The sequence below is a fragment of the Egretta garzetta genome, unplaced genomic scaffold (assembly GCF_000687185.1).
Source record: "Egretta garzetta isolate BGI_Z169 unplaced genomic scaffold, ASM68718v1 scaffold828, whole genome shotgun sequence".
Lineage (NCBI taxonomy): Eukaryota > Metazoa > Chordata > Aves > Pelecaniformes > Ardeidae > Egretta > Egretta garzetta.
The window spans coordinates 20234-36607 of record NW_009260636.1 but is presented as its reverse complement, the minus strand read 5'-3'; the positions used below and the strand labels follow the sequence as shown (position 1 = coordinate 36607).

The 16374-nt window shown below is 39.8% G+C and overlaps 1 protein-coding gene across 1 annotated transcript; it reads right to left on the bottom strand.

The window, feature by feature from the left end:
* Positions 1-8556: 8556 nt before the first annotated feature.
* Positions 8557-16093, bottom strand: LOC104132274 (photoreceptor outer segment membrane glycoprotein 2). Its single transcript, XM_035900973.1, has 3 exons — positions 14797-16093; positions 10311-10557; positions 8557-8823 (listed from the first exon to the last, which is right to left on the bottom strand). Exons 1-3 carry the CDS (start codon positions 15375-15377, stop codon positions 8557-8559), a joined length of 1095 nt encoding a protein of 364 aa, XP_035756866.1. The 5' UTR covers positions 15378-16093.
* Between the last annotated feature and the right edge of the window lie 281 nt (positions 16094-16374).

Below are 16374 nucleotides of genomic sequence, written 5' to 3'. Positions count from 1 at the left end.
TTACCTATTCATTTATCAAAAACTTTCAGTTACCTTGCACTTCACTGATACAAAACCTCTGTTATCAAATATGCAGTGAGATCACTTTACTTTGTTTTCTGTCTGAACTGTACTATATAAGGACAGGAGCTGGTCTGAGCAGGTGAGCTCATGTTTAAAGCTCTAGAAATCTTTGTAGCTGAAGAAGCGGGAGAGGAAAGTTGCATCTTTCTGTACGTTTGCACATACTAATTTAGCAAATGGGCTCCCATATCATTCACTGACTAGCGTGGTCATCTTTCATTTCATGAATTACTATGCAGTTTTGTTCACTGTGAGTATAATCTGTATTTAGTGATCGCAAGACGCTTATGCCACTGATTCCTGTTTCATCCAAGCTGACAGAAGAAGTTATTTGATAATGCACATATTGGTATCTTTAATTGCAAAAATGTAAATTTGAAACTTGTATAATGTTCTTGTGCTTTTGAAATAAAATATCTTGTATATGTATATTTAAAAAAAGGAAATAAAGTAACTTCTCATAGATTATTCCGTTTTTATTTGGAGCCACTTTGACACTTCACAGTTCATTTTACAACAGCATTATAGCAGGATCTGTTGGTACGGAAAAGGAGAAGAGTTATTAAATGGGTGGTAAACAATAGCAGTTACCCCTGTAGTCCATATCATCATTGTACCGGTTAGTAATGGTGGCATGCTTTTCCTCACTTAAAGAAATATTCCAGTTGTCCTAGTATTTTACAGATGCAAATCCCTGCAGTGTCTGCTTCAAGTTGTAAAAGAAGTCTTAAGTACAGAATTGAGTATTTAGATGTCCTTAAACTGATTAGTGGAGCGATTCTGGTTTTGTAGCTTCTCGAAGAAGAACTGGCTGTACAGTCTGTCGGATACTTCACATCTAGAAAAGGAAAGTTTGTGGTGTTGGTCTAATGTGCTGTGTGACACGTATTTAAAAACAAAACTGTGTTTTATTACAGAGCTAAGCAAATAGCCAGGAAATCTTTTACGTAGAAGCGACCAACACTTCTTTCTCCTTTTGATGTTACAAGCTGCTGGCTGTCATCGCTTTCTCACTGCTTGGTTGTAGCTTCGGGCACCATTAAGCTTACAGAGTTTGGGTGTTAATGGTGTTGCTCTCTATGCTTATTCTTAGTAAAGCAAATGTCTTTTTAAGGAACGATTCCTGAAAAGATGAAAGATAGAGGTGGATAGATTAAAGTCTACTAGCGAAAATGTTCTGAAGAAGGTTAGAACAAGAAGCTCATTCATTGGGGGAAGGAAAAAAGCCACAGCACCGTTTCTTGTGTAGTAAGAATCTCTAAGTGCAATGTACAAAGTTGTCTAGATGAGAATCTTGGCCATCATGTGCTTTGCTTTATGGTTGAAATCCACTTTATTTTCCAGACAATATCTTTGAATGATCTCCACTGTAAACTAGTCAGATGCATGATACAACACCTAGGTGTGTTACTTAGATTCTTTTAACCTATTACTTGACAAGATCTTCAAAGATACTTTCTTCAAAAATGAGATTGGTTTCTGTCGCCTGGCAGGCAGCTAAACCCCATGCAGCCACTCGCCCACCCCCTTGGTGGGATGGGGGAGAGAATCAGAAGAAAAAAGTAAAACCCAGGTGTTGAGATAAAGAAAATTTAATGAAACAGCAGAGGAAAAGAATAATAATAATAATGGTAAGAGAATGTACAGAATTTACAAAAGTGATGCACAATGCAATCGCTCACCACCTGCTGACCGATGCCCAACCCATCCCCAAGCAGCAATCCCTCTTCCCCCAGCAGCTTCCCCTGAGCATGACGTCGTATGGTCTGGAACAGCCCTTTGGCCAGTTGGGGTCAGCTGTCCTGGCCGTGCCCCCTCCCAGCTTCTTGTGCCCCTGGCAGAGCATGGGAAGCTGAAGGGTCCTTGACTGGTTTAAGCCCTGCTCAGCAACAACTGAAACATCAGTGAGTTATCAACATTCTTCTCATGCTAAATCCAAAACACAGCACTATGCCAGCTACTGGGGGGAAAAATTAACTCTATCCCAGCTGAAACCAGGACAGTTTCATTTCTGTGGTGCAATCTCTTATTTGTTTTTATCTGTTTTGCAGGTAGTCTAAATTTGGGGGTTGATACAGAAAACAAATGGATAATAATGGAAATCCGCTCCTATACAAGTCTCTCCAACCCAGTTATTTCTAATCCTTAGCTACGTTTCTCTAAACTTACATTCAGTATGGTCAAAAACATACATGAAAGAGAAGCTGTGTAAAGGAAATGTGCGTTGAAGGAGAGCAAGCTGAAATTCAAATGGATTTTATGTATTATTTTGCGTAATGGTGAGTAAGAGGAGACCAGACATGAAGTTAAACGTGACATGTTAAAACTGGACCTGAGTTTTCTTTTTATTTCTGTGACAAATTGATGAGATCAGTGTCAAAAAAAGGAGTGGAGTGTAGTTTGAGCTGATTAATTACAGGTTGGTCATACAACTTGGAATCCATCAGACTTAATTTTAGGAGGTTTCCAGGCTTCACGCTTGGGTGAATGAGCCTCATCGAAATGGTGTGAAGGGGGTAGTGGGGACTGTGGATTTCATGATCATTTCAAGTCCTTGCCCTGTTTGTGAAGATCTGTGGTTATTCTTTTTCAGCATGGCTCCTTCCTCTTACTAGTGTCTGAAATGTACTGTTCTGCTGCTCTTTGGGTACAAGCACTGAGGTGCAGCCTGGTGCTTGGAGAGAGGCTATCTCAGCACGCCTGAGTTTCTGCTTGAAGGTTGTCCTGAACGTGCCATGGCAGCCCGAGGACTGATCCACTCTAGGGGATCAAAGGCCTCCAATCTTCTGCCATTCCATTTTTCTTCCTGTGAATCACGCTGACCTTTACTAACAGTGGCAAAACCAACATACCTCAATCTCATGATACTGCAGGTAATCTAGGAATATTTATTCTCCCAGTTCAGACTTACGCAGAACTTCATTGAGCAATTCGATTTACGTACTCCAGGCAGTCTGCCTCTGCGAACTGCCAGACAGGAGCAGGATGAGATCATCCATTTAAGTGATGGTCTCCTCATAGGTGAGGACTCCACCTGTGTTCCATGAGCTTTGCACCTTCATGGGCCTTTGCTAAACTACAGAGTACCCCATGCAGAGCCTAAAGTGCTCCTGTAGTGGGAAACTGATACAAAGCACATGGATACCACGTGATTTGTAAGTCTTTAAATATAATGAATCTTTCTGTTGCAGAGAACTGTACGATTGTATGCAGTTTAAAAAAAAAAGTCAGTTTGCAGAAGGGAGGTTTCTATCTGCTAAGGAAATGTGCTGCGTTCTTTTTAATATAAATGAAACTCTGCATGTGCTGTACTCATATATATATATTACTAATAATTTTTTCCTTATGATCAAAGTAGAGCAAGTGTTTTCAGTGGTAATCGGGAAGAGCATCGTAATTGCAATTTCTACAGGAACTGTCATAGTGCTTTTATCAGAAACTGAACATTAAAATGTTTCTTCTTTTTTTTTTTTTTTTAATAAAGAACTTCATAAAGAAGATAGTTTTATGCATAGGTGAGTTCCTTACTCTGGAAGTTGCTGTTGCACAAATGTATTGTTATTAATTCTGACTGGATTAAGCATTAATAACAAATAGGATAAGAAGTGTCCCGCAAATCGTATTTATTTCTGTATCTGAGCAGATGCTCCGGCTTAAAGGCTTGGCTTGCTAATGCCATCTTTGTCTTTATACATTACGGAGAATTAAAGATGGAGTCTGTGCTGCTACCCGAGTTTGTCTTCTTGATCCAGTGTCTGTGATGTTAAATACTCCAGGAAACCCAAGCTACAGTTGCAGGTGCTGTAAAGCAAGCTAGGAACGTAGGGTGCGCTTCCACCGCCTGAGGAAATACATAGAAAGCAAAGAAGAAAGCATTTATTGAAAAAAGTGAATTTTTATCCTGATTACTGTGAAATGAGCTGTCATCTTTTTGCAGTATATCTATATTGATGAGGACTCTGAATGCCTAATCCCCATCACTAGCCGCTGCTGCAGGTTTTGGCAGTTGGCTGAGAGGCAAAGGTGAACTTGCTGAATATTAACTGGTCTTTTCTGGTAAAACATGTTCTCTTCATATGAAAGTAAACAAGCTGGGGGGGGGACGGGACGCGGAAGTTGTGTAGCTGGACAGTGACACCTCTGCTCTTCAGGCTAATGTGTTCCCCCAGCTACGGCATGACACTGCTGTGTCTTTACAGAGCTGCTCAGGCTGGATCATCACTGTAGTTCACTCTCCCTTCCAAATACATTTTTCAGAGCAGATTCTTGACAAATCCATCGTGCAGGGACCTCGACTAGAGAGTTATCAAAAGAGTAAGCTCACGGCTCTTACATTTCTGCAAGCTACATAGCTGACCTGGAGGGATTTTTAAATGGTGCAAAATGCCAGTTTCATCTGCTTCTACGGTTAAATGCATTTTGCCAGTAGGAAGTATTTCCTAAAATACAGAGTAAGATTTCCTTCTTTTAAAAAAAAAAAAAAGCTTTTATTTCCTGTTTTACAACCACTTTCATCATGCTGAACCATTCCTCGCTTTTTAAAAAGCATTTTATTTTTTAAAATTTGCATATTCTCGGTCCTCTTGATTGAATTTTTCGTAATGAAACAAATTTACAGAAATAATTTATGGTTTTCTCTGAGTTATTTCTGATTATCTTACATATTTTGGTTATTTAGCAATCTAGAACTGTTTTTCCAGATGTAGATGGACTTAAAATCATGTTGAGGAAGTGATCGAGGAAGAGACTGATGCTGGTGACACTTTCTGTACTCATCTGAGAAAGAAATTACATTTTTAAAAAATCACGTTCTGTTGCAAAGCCTGATTAATTCGCAGTACGTGACTGTCCTTCTCCTTGCTCTCTTAAGGTGCTACAACTTTCTGTGTTCATTCTTTTCCAGTATGTATCAGCTAATTTTAGTGCTGCTGGTGAGGCTGCGGACACCGTTGTCCTCAGTGTTCTGCACCACCACCACAACAGACTTTGATGCAGAAGTAATATTTTTGGCTCTCAGAAGTGGTTGAAGGAATTATGCACCGGTTAAGTTGAATTCCACACTGGACAAAGTGATTGAAATGAAGAACAGAAGTAGACCCATAGATAAATGCAGTGCAAAGGGACGAGTTAACATAGTTCTTGTAAAGGGAAGTCTTAGCTTACAAATCTAATTCTCTGAAGGAGTTAATGAATATGATGAGGATGTTGAGCCGGTCAGTAGTAATGTAGATTTCAAAAAACTTTAAGTAGTGTCCTCCAACTACCTCAGAGAATTAGAAGAAGCTGTCATGAGATAAAAAGGAAGATCTGGGTCAGCAACAAAGTAAAAGAATAAATGGTGTCTTTTCATAATGGAAGAAGCTTAACAACTGAGATCCACAGAAATCTGCATGTTTTTTTCAGCATTTTCAGAAGTGATCTGAAAAGGGGAATTATAAAATGGCAAATTCTGCCAGAGATACTCCATAAAAAAGCTTATTCTGAATGTTTTCAGCAGATTGTTATGAAACTTAGTGGCTGGAAAATAACAGAAGATTCAGTTTTGGTGAACAAAAATGAATGTAGCTATGTAAAAATCTAACATCTCGCAACAGAATAGACTAGTCTAGACTATGTCAGTTGGAAGGGACCCACAAGGACCAATTCAGGGCTGACCAAAAGTTAAAGCAGGGTATTAAGGGCATTGTCCAAATGCCTCTTAAGCACTGACAGGCTTGGGGCATCGACCACCTTCCTAGGAAGCCTGTTCCAGTGTTTGACCACCCTCTCAGTAAAGAAATACTGCCTGATGTCCAGTCTAAACCTCCCCTGGCACAGCTGTGAGCCATTCCCATGCGTCCTATCACTGGATACCAGGGAGAAGAGCTCAGCACCTCCCTCTCCACATCCCCTCCTCAGGAAGCTGTAGAGAGCAACGAGGTCACCCCCTCAGCCTCCTTTTCTCCAACCCAGACAAGCCCAAAGTCCTTAGCTGTTCTTCTCATGACATTCCTTCTGGCTCTTTCACCAGCATTGTTGCCCTCCTTTGGACACATTCAAGGACCTTCACATCCTTCTTAAAAACTGTGGGGCCCAGAACTGCACACAGTGCTCAAGGTGAGGTCGCACCAACACTGAATAGAGTGGGATAATTAATCACCTCTCTTGACCGGCTGGTTATGCTCTGTTTGATGCACCCCAGGATGGGGTTTGCCCTCCTGGCTGCCAGGGCACGCTGCTGGCTCACGTGGAGCCCACTGTCAACCAGCACCCCCAGACATATTAATACCAAAGATTTTCTTAGTATTTTTATGGATAGTTCATGAAAATGTTATCATCTCGATCGTCAGAAACACTCAAAAGGGCAAGCAATGATAGGAATTCTCAGGAAAAGGATGGAAGACCTATTTAGTTCATGATGTCTTTAGCTCTAAGCAGTGTTGTTATCTTAAAAAATTGAGAAGAGTGATGAAAATTATCAAAGGTGTGAAACAACTTCCGTAGAAGAAAAGGTTAAATAGCAACTACTTCAACTTGGAAATGTAGGACCAAGGGAGATTGTAATGGAGGACTGTAAAACTGGGAACGACATGGAGGGAATAAATATGGAATGACCATCAGCTACATCTTATAGGAAGAATTAGGGGATACCTGATTAAGTTGTCAGGGAGTCAACAAGCAAAGAGAAGCAGATTTTCAAGCAATGTAGGATTGAGTTGTGAGAAATTAAAATCTGAAGCTCATTGTCATAAATGTTTTGGATATCAAAACCATGAATGGGTTTAAAAAAAATTCTATGCAAATTCATAGAAAAAAAAAAGTACATAGAGATTTATTAAAACACAGTGATACAAATACCCTCTTGGTCACACCAAGTCCCAAACTGCTGTTTCCTAGAAGCTAGGAGACTTTGTCAGGGAAAGAACTATTTTCTAGTGGTCTTGCCTCTTATGTGCCTTTTGCAAAACATCTGCTACGGGCTACTATTGCAGACAGGCCCCATCTGTCCACTTTTATTTTTAACATACTTAAGTATAGGCCTAAAATTTTAAGCAGTGAAGCAATTGCATGTGAAATTATGATCATGCATATAGCCTGCTTGAATTATACAGATTTTTACAACACACACTTTATTTACAATATATTCCTACAGTATAGTTTTGCTTATTCTAGTGTTATAGAAAACAACATTGTTTAGACATGTAAAGGAATTTTTACTGTTACTTTTGCACAGTTTCAAAAGCAGGAATAGTTCTGCTTTGAATACCCCAGGGATATAACTACTTTTACTTGATTATACACAAAGAATGCACAAGCTGTCCAATTTTATCCTCAAAAAATGTATTATTCACAACAGCAACAAGTAAAATATTTTATTTGGCCTTTTATTCTCTATTCTGTATGGGTATGTTTTTCCTGCTTACTGTTAATGATGAATTGCACTCATAGGGCATCCTGTAACTACAAGGGTCTTGGGTGTAGAAGGCGTTCGCACCATGCCTTGACAAAGTTCCTGAGCGCTGTACTAGGAACGTGATGGGAGATCTGTCAGACTATCTTTGCCTTCATTGGTTCCAAATAATCCCTTATCTTCCTGCCCCTGGATCTAGGTAACTACTTTTGCAATTAGGAGCTTTTATACACGTAGGATCATCAGTGTTTGTTTTATGGGAAGCATTTTCTTGTTTTTAAACTTCTGTCATCACATGCTGCTTGGAATTTTAAGTATTCTGGCATGAGCTGTCAATTAGTTTTCTTGAGCAGAAAACTCCTTTCAGCAGTACCCCATCGACTTGCAAAGAGGTGTGGCAGCTGGCTTTCTCTAAACTACGGAGGGGGAAAAATGAAGGGATACTTCAGGCTATTTTTGGGGGAAAAAAAAGTGAAGCGCATTATGCTAACTTTCATTGCCTTCAACTTGGGTTCACCTAGCTAGTAGGTTCTTTTAGAAAAGCTGCAATATATGAATAATTTGGCTAAAATGTCCTCTCTCCTAACTTGGACTAGCAGAGTTTTTTATTTCATGGTTTTTGTCTTTTTTTAAAGAACCTTTTTCTCTGGTGTAATAATTTCTTCTGGGATTTCCCTGCTGCTGGGATCTCTATAGATGTAATGACAGTGATGACAGTAACGACAAACTCTGTTGGTACATAGCAGACCAATCTGTATGTTAGTAGATGTAGACCCATCGTATCTGGAACATTTGCTCGTGCAAAATGATTATTCTGACATATTCAGACCATGACAGAATTATGTAAGCGAGGGAGAGTGAATGGGGAAAATTCTAAAAGTTTGGTTTGTGTAGTGTTGAAAATCAGGGATTTCACAAGAATGGGTGAAAATACATCCAGCCAAAGAATTATCAGTATTTTTGGAGCTGTCAGCAGTCTGTGGTTTGCTCAACTGTCTTACTAGTTTCTCTACCTTTTTTTTTCCCCACCAGTGAAAAATCTGGCAACTGAAATACTCATATGTCAAAGCTACACTTGTGATGTCATTGCTTTGAAGACTTACCTAGCTAGCTGCTGGGATAGATTTTGTTGAAACATTGATTTTGCCACAGTTTGTGTTTTGAACATCAATGTTGGGGTCGTTCATGCCTGAGATGGTGGAGATCTGATTGGCTTTGCCGAGGTTCTTAATGATATTTATGTTGTATTTGGCAGTTTCCACAAAGCTGTTTTCTAGTAACCAACCATCTGATTCACCCTCCAAATCCCCTAGCAGAAGGACATTCTTCATTGCTGTTTGTAGGTACCGGACACCAACAAGTACAGAGAGCTGTAAGAAACAGTTAATGGTTAAAGAGAGAGTTTAAATTACGGCCTCAGTCCTACCCCTAAGTCAGCTTTCTGACTTGTGTATTTACACACCTAATAATTAACCTTGAGGAAAGCAGACAAATTCTTTATCCCAGCAATATATCTGACCACTATCCCAATTAATTACATTTTTTAGAAAGAAAAATACCAGGGAGAGAATGATTGATTCTCTCTCCATTCTTCAGGTAGCATTCCCACTTGTATCTTATTAGTGCATAAATACCTAGAATTACTTGGGACCACTGCAGCCTCAGAGGCTACAACTAATTGCGGTAGAATGGATGATCAATTAATGGACCATCAGTCACTGGGAAAAAAAAAAATTAAATTGCAGTCTGTTAATTTCCGTGGATTTTTTTTCCACTGACCTTGATTAAATCAGTGTTTCCTCCAAGGAGTTTAGTCATTCATATGTAAGCCGTATGTGTCCCACATGCCAATGTGTTAAAATTAAGAAGGATGACCTATAGTAGAGGCTCAAGGATAAGTTTAGGAAAAAGCCCCGCTTTCATAGTTCTGTTGGAATCGAGATCAGCGTGCCCAGCTTGTCAACATTTAAGGGAGCACAGAGAGCTGGCTCACAGCTTACTCGGGTGCTGCCAAAGGCCTGTTGTTGCTGGCACCACCGCCCCATCTAGCACGCTGCTTGAGGACTGCTGCAAACTGTTCTAATTATAGTGCTAATATTTATGTAATAGAGCAATAATCAGAAAACGAAAGCTTACTAAAAAGGGAAGAAAACCATATTTTGTTCTATGTCATTGGGGGGTCCTTTACCTGCAGATGACAACATCTAGACAACTTTCTTTACAGAGGCCAGCAGAAAGACTGCAGCTTTGCAGGTGTATATGCTTGGCTGCGATATGCTTGTTTTGACTGTGTAACAAGCAGTCTAATCTACATGTCATCTAAAAAGGTATGCTGTGTTGGCAAGTACTGTCTATATGGTGACGCTATGGAGTGTAAAAAGGAGGCTCTGAGATACTAATACTTGTGCTCAATTTTTACTATAAATAAGATTAACGTATTCAGCCAAAAGCCTGCTCACATTTTGTATATTCTGTGTTAAAACTGACTTAAAACAACCCTCAGACCTTCTCACCTACTTTTCTTGCAGTTGTGTCACTGCATGTATCATCCTGTATCTGATCCCATACATGCTTCAGGGAAGGGAATGTACCATTGTCTATTGAAAAAGCCCAGTAAGTATACAGGATTATATACCTCACTTCTAATAGTTCTCATCTTCAGTGAGATTTGCTTCTGCTCTGGGGACTTTGAGAAGGTTGTCTGTACTAAAGGAAGTCCTGCAATGTTCTTGCAGTGCTTGTGGATTTTATATCAGATGCTGAGGCATATCTCATGGGTTGCACCATAGTTGTTTCCTGTCCTAGAGAGCAGGAAGTCCCTGATTAATCTGATGGAGACTGTTTTTAGGAGACTTACCTCAAACAACCAAATAAGCAATGCTGTGATACCAATGGATCTCATAATAGCTGTGTAGTAATCCAGCAGGGCCTCCCTGCACCCCTTCACCCAGATGTTGAGCTCCTCTGTCAGGAAATCATAGTTGTAGTGAGCGCTGTTGTTTGTCAGCTGGTACTGGATGCAGGGCCGTGGGGAGCTGGGATTGCAGCAGCTGAAGGGTACCCCATCCACCAAGAACTTTCCATCAACATTGCTCTTTAGACGGCTGCAACAGGACAGAAAGTTCAGGCATTACAAATCTGGTATCAACAGCAGATAGCGTCTGTGATTTTTATAAAAGGACATAATGCAAGTCTGCTGCGAGGCAGGCCTCTCCAGTGTAGCAAAAAGATAAGGGGAATATATTTCCAACTTGAAAGTTGCTTACTGCAGGAAAACTAGATTTTTCATTTGCTGTATTTCTTACATGTGGTGTCAACACAGCCTCTCACGTGGTTCTTGGTACTGGGTGTGCAAGAAGTGGATTCAGTGAGATGTTGCCTTTTTAGGTATCTTTGCACTGAAAATACTGAAGACAATTCTGAACATATTTATCTTGGTGGAACTTGTAAGAGAATTTATGGCCCTAGAAATCCTGTGTTTCACTACTGCTGGATTGATTTTCAACACAAGCATTCCTTAAGAGAGACCCTAACACAAGAACGACTTTGCATGCCACAGGAACTACTGGGAATTGTCTGCTGGCATTTCATCACTGAACCCATGCGCAGGGGCTGTTTCGGCACATGTTTTGAGACTAATTCACAAGGGAGTTCCTACTTCTTGTAACTATACTTTTTGTAACTTTTGAAACTGTTCTGTATTTATTGCTAAATATTATTCCTTTCCCTCCCTTATAAGTTCAGGAGAAAAACACGTGGGAAAGAAGAAAGATAAAGGAGTAAGAGGGAGGAAAAAAAAGCACAGGATGGAAAGAGAGCACAGTCTCACATGAATCAAGTTTCTGGAAGAGTTAAATGAATCCCTGACACATCCATTTTCCTTGCATTACCTGCTTCTCAGCTAGTGTCTCCTCGTGAGGACTTCTGTTTCCCAGCAGACGCCGCAGAGAAATAGATTTTCCAGGAATTGGAGAGTATGTAAGACAGCAAGAGATGCTCTCCCACTTTGGGAAAATAGCCTCTAAGCATGTATCTATTTTCACGCTCATTGCAAAAAACTTACTTCCTGAGACAGCCCCACAGGTTGAGAACCATGGCCTGTTTTAATGAAGCCCATGCCCTTTAGCCTTTGATAGGAAGCCAGAATACATGAAAGACAACTTTATCTTGGATATTCAGCTTTCACCATTTGCTAATAATAGATTTTTTTAATATTTTCCAAAACTTATCCTCATTTCTTAATGTTTACAAATCATATTTTCCTGTTCCATTACAGATGACATAAATTAAAGGGAAGGAAGTCATCACCAGAGGCTTATCAGGTGAACAGAAGCAGCAGAAACTCTGTGGTCCAGCGTTCTTCCAGCATTTTGGGACTAAATGTATCCTTCAAAAGAAACATAAGCTGCTATGAAGCTCAGTATTTGTGGCTGTGGTGGGATGGCAGAAGAATTGCCTTCATTTTTATTGCTGTGGGCCTGCTAAATACAACCTGCCTTTTTTGGGGGGGAGAGGCGGAGGGAGGTTGGTGCGTTTTGTTTTGTTTAATCTTCTGTCGAAAAAATCTTCCTCAAAGATCTTTCCACGTAAGTCAGGAAGTTCATCTGCTACTTCCCACCTAGAAGTGGGTTAGGCATGAATTCCTCTCCATTTCCAAGTCTAGCTCTTCACTTTGTGGTTATCATATTCCTGGTAATGGCAACAGAATTAAACCAATGCTAAAGAACCCAAATAATCCCCTGAAACCAGACTTAGGTGTGCAAGCAGTGTAACAGGCATAGGCAAAACCACTTGCTGGGAGGGAAACAAGGAAGGGAGCCAGAGAGGTACAGAACGGAAGGCTCGAATGCAGGAGGAGAAAAGAAACCACACAGAGGGAGAGGAAGGCTGGCACATTGTGAAAGGGAAGCTTTTGTCTGGGCCAGCAAAATGCCCTGTATGTTTCATTGATGTGGCCCAAATACAGTACAGCATCTGAAACTGTTAAAATACAACCTCTTAAACTAGGTCTTAAGCTTTTCTTTTGATCCCAAGTATCAGTTTAATTATTTTTTTTTCTTCCTGCAACATGTTATAACAAGGAATCTTCTTTCTACTGCCAAAAATAGCAGTTTCCAGACTTGGGTTATGTACCCCTGCCGTTGTGTTTCCTTGACTGGTGGCAAATTAAAGGATGATGTATCTTGGTACTGTTAGAAGGGAAGACCTCAGTAACAGGGCTGAGGGAGTGAGACATTCACTGCTATTTGTTGTTGCAATTCAAAGTTGTTGTGGTACTGTAAAGCAAAGCTTGCTTTTGAGACTATAAAAAGATGATTTTTACCCAACCAAAGCAATGATAGGACTGTACCGCTGTAACCTGCCTCATCCTCCTACCGGTCCCATTGATTCCCTCCATTTCTTGTCACATTGTTATGTTGGCAATCGAGGTATAGAAGAGAGGGGAGGGAAGAGGATTATGATGGAAGGTGAAAAGTTCAGTTTTGCAATGGTTACATGTGAGTTGAAAGAAAAATGTTTGGTTCCTTCTTCATCCTTTTTGAACATTATCAGCTGGACTTTGCTTCTAGCAATTTCAAATGAAATGTTTCACTACCAGATTTTTGGAAATCATAGCATAATTTGGTTATACAGCACCAATGTGGATTCTAGCAATTGAGATGGAATTATCCAACTTATATACAATAAAAGAAATTCTGCAGTGTAATTACTTCCTTCACACACATTTCACTGGCATCTTCTGCCTACATGGGGCAAAATTAACTGTATTTTGAAAATAATGGCAGAGCACAGGTGACCCTGTAGAAGAAAACAGTTAGCTAAGACCCTGGATAAAACATTACTGTTTCTGCACATCTCACGGAAATAAAAGGCAGTATATTTTACTTTTGTCCTCACAGTAAGATACTACTCTTAAGTTCCTGTGGACTGTCTTTGTTGTCGTGTCACTTTTCAGCATAGCACCAGGATTTAAATGCCTCTTGGGTCAGTCTGCTTTGTGTCAGTCTGGCTTTCGAACTTCTCTCTCAAGAACACTTGTTCTAAAGCTTGCTTTATTTCTTTATCTCCACAGCCAACGGCCGTATGCGTGCTGATGCTCCCTTGTCCATATTCTCCTAGGTCCTGTCCTCTGGTATATTTGCAGCTCTGTATGTATGCTTTGCTATAATGGCAGCTTCAAGTTGCAAATTCTGTGAAAATCAGATCTTTGGCCTCCCTTCTTCTGGCTTTATTGTCACTGATTTTTGAGCTCAACAAAACAGAACACTTGACAAATGCTAGTCAAGGTTTTTGTGTTTGTCTTTCCCAGGAATATATAGCTACTTCGCTCTCATCAGTGAAGACTTTTTTCCCCGCTTTAATAGAGTTATTATATAATTCTTGGATTGTCTACTTTTAAAATATTTTAATTGTTACCTTTTCTATTGTCTGTAAGAATTACCAGACTCTTCTTCTTGAGCATATAACTTCACAATTGCTACATCATGTGAAGCACCAGCAAAAAAAAAATTCAAGGGTTTTTCTCCTCCTTTTTTATGCAGTGTACATGGTGTTGGCAGTTTCTCACATGTGAATATATAGATTTGAACCTGCATTTTCAAAGTCTAATATCTTGAAGGAGAAAGATCTGTCACTGTTTAGGATTGACTGTGCAATGTATTGATAATGCAACCCTTTTTGCTTTCCACCATCAGCTCCCTCTAATTGAAATTTTGAGGTAGCTAATTCCCACATTAAAAAAGGGAAAGATACATCTTTGCTTTGCTTAGCATCCCTAAAAAGTTAGCAAAAGGCAACTTTGATTGTGCACGTAGTTAGCATATTTTGTGAGTAATGTGGTCATTCTGCAGGTTTTTTGATTAAGACTTGGCCTTGTGAGGTGTATGCTAGAACCCAAGAATGACTAAATATAAACAGAAGGATGCTTTTTGGCTTGAGTACTTCAGTATTTTTGTTTTTAGAGGGAGCATATGGTCTAGACAAAGTGCTATTGCCACTATTATCCACTAAAGGTTACTACATTAGTTAAACTACAAGGGTATTTGTGAACATGCCTACAACCAAATAAATGGTTTCTCTTCTTTAGTTAGACCCATTACCAGAGTTATTTAGAATGATCTTTGAGAGAAGCCTTCCAGCCGCAAGATGCTGTTTTAATAAGGAGGATAAACACTGCCAGAATTTTTGGCTGATGACAGAGAACAAGCAGTTTTGCCATATTCTCATTAATGTCAATGAATCTCAAGTTCTTTTGGCACTACTGTTAACTTACTTTCTGTTCAATACACTTCTTGAATGAGGCTTTTTCCTAGAATTTTTTGTTACAACTGATAAATACTTACTCCAGAACTTCCTTGGAAGCCATGTTCAGGTAACGAGCAGATACCCACTGAATTTCAAACCAGTCTCTAAAGCCATTGTTTCCACAGCACTGGAATCCAATTTGCAACATATCCACTGTTTTCTTTAAGAAACATCGTCCAGGTATGTCCGTGTCCTTATAGAACTTAATAGCATCCCTCAATCCCAGATAGAGAGACTCTTCCAGCTCGTTCCTCATGGTATAGCACATGAGAGCACCCACCAGGATGCAGAAGGTAAAACAGAAGGTACATACTATGTATGGGAGCATAACTAGTTTCCATCGAGAGAACTTGCTGGCATCTGAGCAGTCGTAGCAGATTTTTCCACCCAGGAAGTTGATGATACATGCTATGACTCCTACAGAGATCAGCATGTTTGGGACAGAGTTGATGTCCCCTTTTGCCATCACTTCGTTGCGCTTCTTGATCTCTATTTTCAGAAAGAGGCCAAGACTGAAGAGAATGATCCCGCTCACTACAGAAACCCAGTTGAGGATCCATAAGATCTGAGCCAATTTGTCCCTTTTAGTTTTGGTGAATTTTATTTTGAGGACAGCCATAGTCAGATCAGCACTAGGAAGAGAAGCGCAGGTCAAGGAAATCTCGTAAGCTGATTAGGAGCATGTATCCAAGGCATGCAGTAGACATCTGAAGAAGAGAGATAGAGATTACTGTCTGTTTGACTGGGTATTTATAGAGACTACAGAAAACTTCCTGCACAGCCTCCGCACTCTGAGACCTGCCAAGGGAGTGCCCCAGTGAAATTTATTGCTTAACTTTCATACAATATGAATCGCTTGAGAAAATAATTCTAAGAACTGACTAGAGCAATTAAAAATAAGTGAACAGTAGAACTAATGAACTCTGGGTTTCTATGGATTTTTGCCTCGAGAGCAATTTTCTGTGCAGATTTTCTGATGTCTACAATTGAGCTGATCTGCTGGCTTTCCCTCCAGGAGATTCATGGTACCCATCCCTTCTACTCATTGCCCATATTTTCTTGATGATTCTAGGAATTTATAATTCTTGGATTACTGTGTCATGGTCAGATTTGCGTTCAAAAGTTATTATGTAGGACAAACAAGCACATATATACAGCATAATCACATAAGCCTTTTTTCCGTATGGAAAAACCATGAAAATAGCACCAGAAACACAGCATCCTATAGGTGGTTTTAGGCATTTCACTGATTATGTCCAGTAAAACACAATTTTGCTAGCAAAAAGCAGTCTTATTCCTGCACCTACAGTACTAAGATAAGATCACTGGCAAAAACTGAAGGGGGAACTGACTGTGAGATTATCCACACATACAAAATGTTCAACAAATAGTTAAACTACCAATGACTGTGTTGGTTTTCTAGAAAATATTATCAACGTTTCATTAGATTTTCAGTGCTATGACCTGAATATATTACTGGTGAACAAACCATTCTCCACAGCATTTTTCCACTTGGTCTGGCATAAAAGCACTACCATTTTTATACGTGAAGCTACATATACCACCTTACAAAAAAAAAAGCAGAATGTCTTCACACCTTAAGAAAAAAATCAGCA

What these genes read in the sequence shown, in the direction of transcription:
- LOC104132274 (XM_035900973.1), bottom strand. Translation starts at nt 15,377, where the DNA reads ATGGCTGTCCTCAAAATAAAATTCACCAAAACTAAAAGGGACAAATTG. An exon ending in GCTTCCAAGGAAGTTCTGGA is followed by an intron (nt 10,558 to 14,796) that starts GTAAGTATTTAT and finishes GTCCTGTTGCAG; the next exon opens with CCGTCTAAAGAGCAATGTTG. An exon ending in TGCTTATTTGGTTGTTTGAG is followed by an intron (nt 8,824 to 10,310) that starts GTAAGTCTCCTA and finishes TGTTTCTTACAG; the next exon opens with CTCTCTGTACTTGTTGGTGT.